This window comes from Galeopterus variegatus, unplaced genomic scaffold (genome assembly GCF_000696425.1).
Source record: "Galeopterus variegatus unplaced genomic scaffold, G_variegatus-3.0.2 Scaffold893, whole genome shotgun sequence".
Classification (NCBI taxonomy): domain Eukaryota; kingdom Metazoa; phylum Chordata; class Mammalia; order Dermoptera; family Cynocephalidae; genus Galeopterus; species Galeopterus variegatus.
The window spans coordinates 559,388-561,178 of record NW_007727004.1 but is presented as its reverse complement, the minus strand read 5'-3'; the positions used below and the strand labels follow the sequence as shown (position 1 = coordinate 561,178).

Sequence of the window (1,791 nt, the reverse complement as noted above, 5' to 3'; positions counted from 1 at the left end):
TATGAAATACATAAAACAAAATAAATGTGTAGGTCATTACTAATTTGTTACAATTTTTTGCATTAGAGTTATAGTTACTGCCTAACCATTTCTTAAGTACTTGAATTTATCATTAATAATTTCATTTGTCTAAGTTATTTTTGAAACATCACGATTCCATATATACCCAACTGATTATTAAAATAAGCAAATGAAATGTGGTTATTCTATCTAGCTCAGATTTTTTGTAGTTCTCATTACTTAACATCCTTTAGCCTTGTTTCATCATCTTTTATATGGAAAGAATTTGACTAGGTGATCTGTTGATTTCATTAGAGTTCTAACATGCTATAACTTTGTAGTTCCACTCATGGAACAAGATATTTTCTTTTTCTCACAGGTTCTATGGAGATTTGAAGGTAAGAAACCACGCACCTTAGGACCCAATACTCGGCTGTACAAGTGGATCCCTCAGAATGACCTTCTTGGTAAGACTCAGAAGAACAAATACTGAAAATATGATAATAGCCAATTATAGTGACAATTATTCAAAAGGAAACAAACTTACTGACCATTTAATACTGAAAAATTCAAAAATAAACCTTTCTTCTTTATATTTATTTTCCAGTCATAGTGGGGGAAAGACTAAACTATAATAGCTGCGTTTTGTTAAACACAGCCACATTCCTAAGGCCAGAATCAAATTTCTTTATTTTAAGTTTAATTATGTCTCACAGAGAATTTTTCAGTAACTTCCTGGGTTATCCCTTTGTCTTCTATTTCTACAACCTTACACCTATCCTTTCCCCACTGCATTGTATTTCAAATGACAACAACAAATAACAGTTTCTCTTCGATTATCAGTGTCTCTACGTTTTCTATGGGAAAAACCCACAATCTTTACCATGAAGTGATAACACATTTCATGATGAAATATCGCCTGTTCTTCCTCTGATTGCAGCACCACCACCACCCCACTTCCTGCTGCTTGGACACCTGACATATCAGACTGAGTGACTTCACTGTTTCTTTGAGACAACATGTTCTTATATGCCCAAACTTTTACTTTACTTTTCTTTCTTCTTATCTTCTTTTGCACATTTATTTTATTTTATTTTTTTTTATTTATTTTTTTTACACAGAATGTGCTTTTAAATTTTGTTTTTCTGGCAATCTTGTATTCATTTTCAAGTCGCAAGTCACACACCACCTCTTCCATGTAGTCTTCATTTACCTCTTTAGTGAACTTGCGTGCTTCTTCTTCTGAGATCTGACAAAAATATAAATGTAGTTTTCTGTTTATCACAATCTATTCTCTAGACAACACTGACCCTTTCAGTGTTTAATATTGTTCATTTCTTATTTTATTTCTAAGACATAATTATTAATTTTTCTGCAATTCACTCAATTCTAGGTCATCCAAATACCAAAGCTTTTATAACTCACGGTGGAGCCAATGGCATTTATGAAGCAATCTCCCATGGGATCCCTATGGTGGGCATTCCTTTGTTTGGGGAACAAGCTGATAATGTGGCTCACATGAAGGCCAAGGGAGCAGCTGTTAGAATGGACTTCAGAATAATGTCAACTACAGATTTGCTCAATGCATTGAAGACAGTCATTAATGACCCTTCGTGAGTATAGTAATGTTTTTACTAAGTGGTATTTATAGATTGTCTTGTCAACAGTGAGGATGAGTTTTATCTCTTTAAAGAAGCTAATTAAGAAATAATTTAAATAATATAACCAATCTGAAATCTGCTTTCATTTTCAACCAGTTATTTCAAAATTGCATTTGAACCCCATACATTT

The 1,791-nt window shown here is 32.8% G+C and overlaps 1 protein-coding gene across 1 annotated transcript in view; it reads left to right on the top strand.

The window, feature by feature from the left end:
- The window catches only part of LOC103590916 (UDP-glucuronosyltransferase 2B10-like), an 8,976-nt gene that overhangs the window by 2,389 nt on the left and 4,796 nt on the right, over positions 1-1,791 (top strand). The window contains exons 2-3 of the mRNA XM_008573259.1: positions 380-467; positions 1,394-1,613. Of these exons, the coding sequence (XP_008571481.1) occupies positions 380-467; positions 1,394-1,613 (308 nt within the window). The remainder of the gene's footprint in view (positions 1-379; positions 468-1,393; positions 1,614-1,791) is intronic.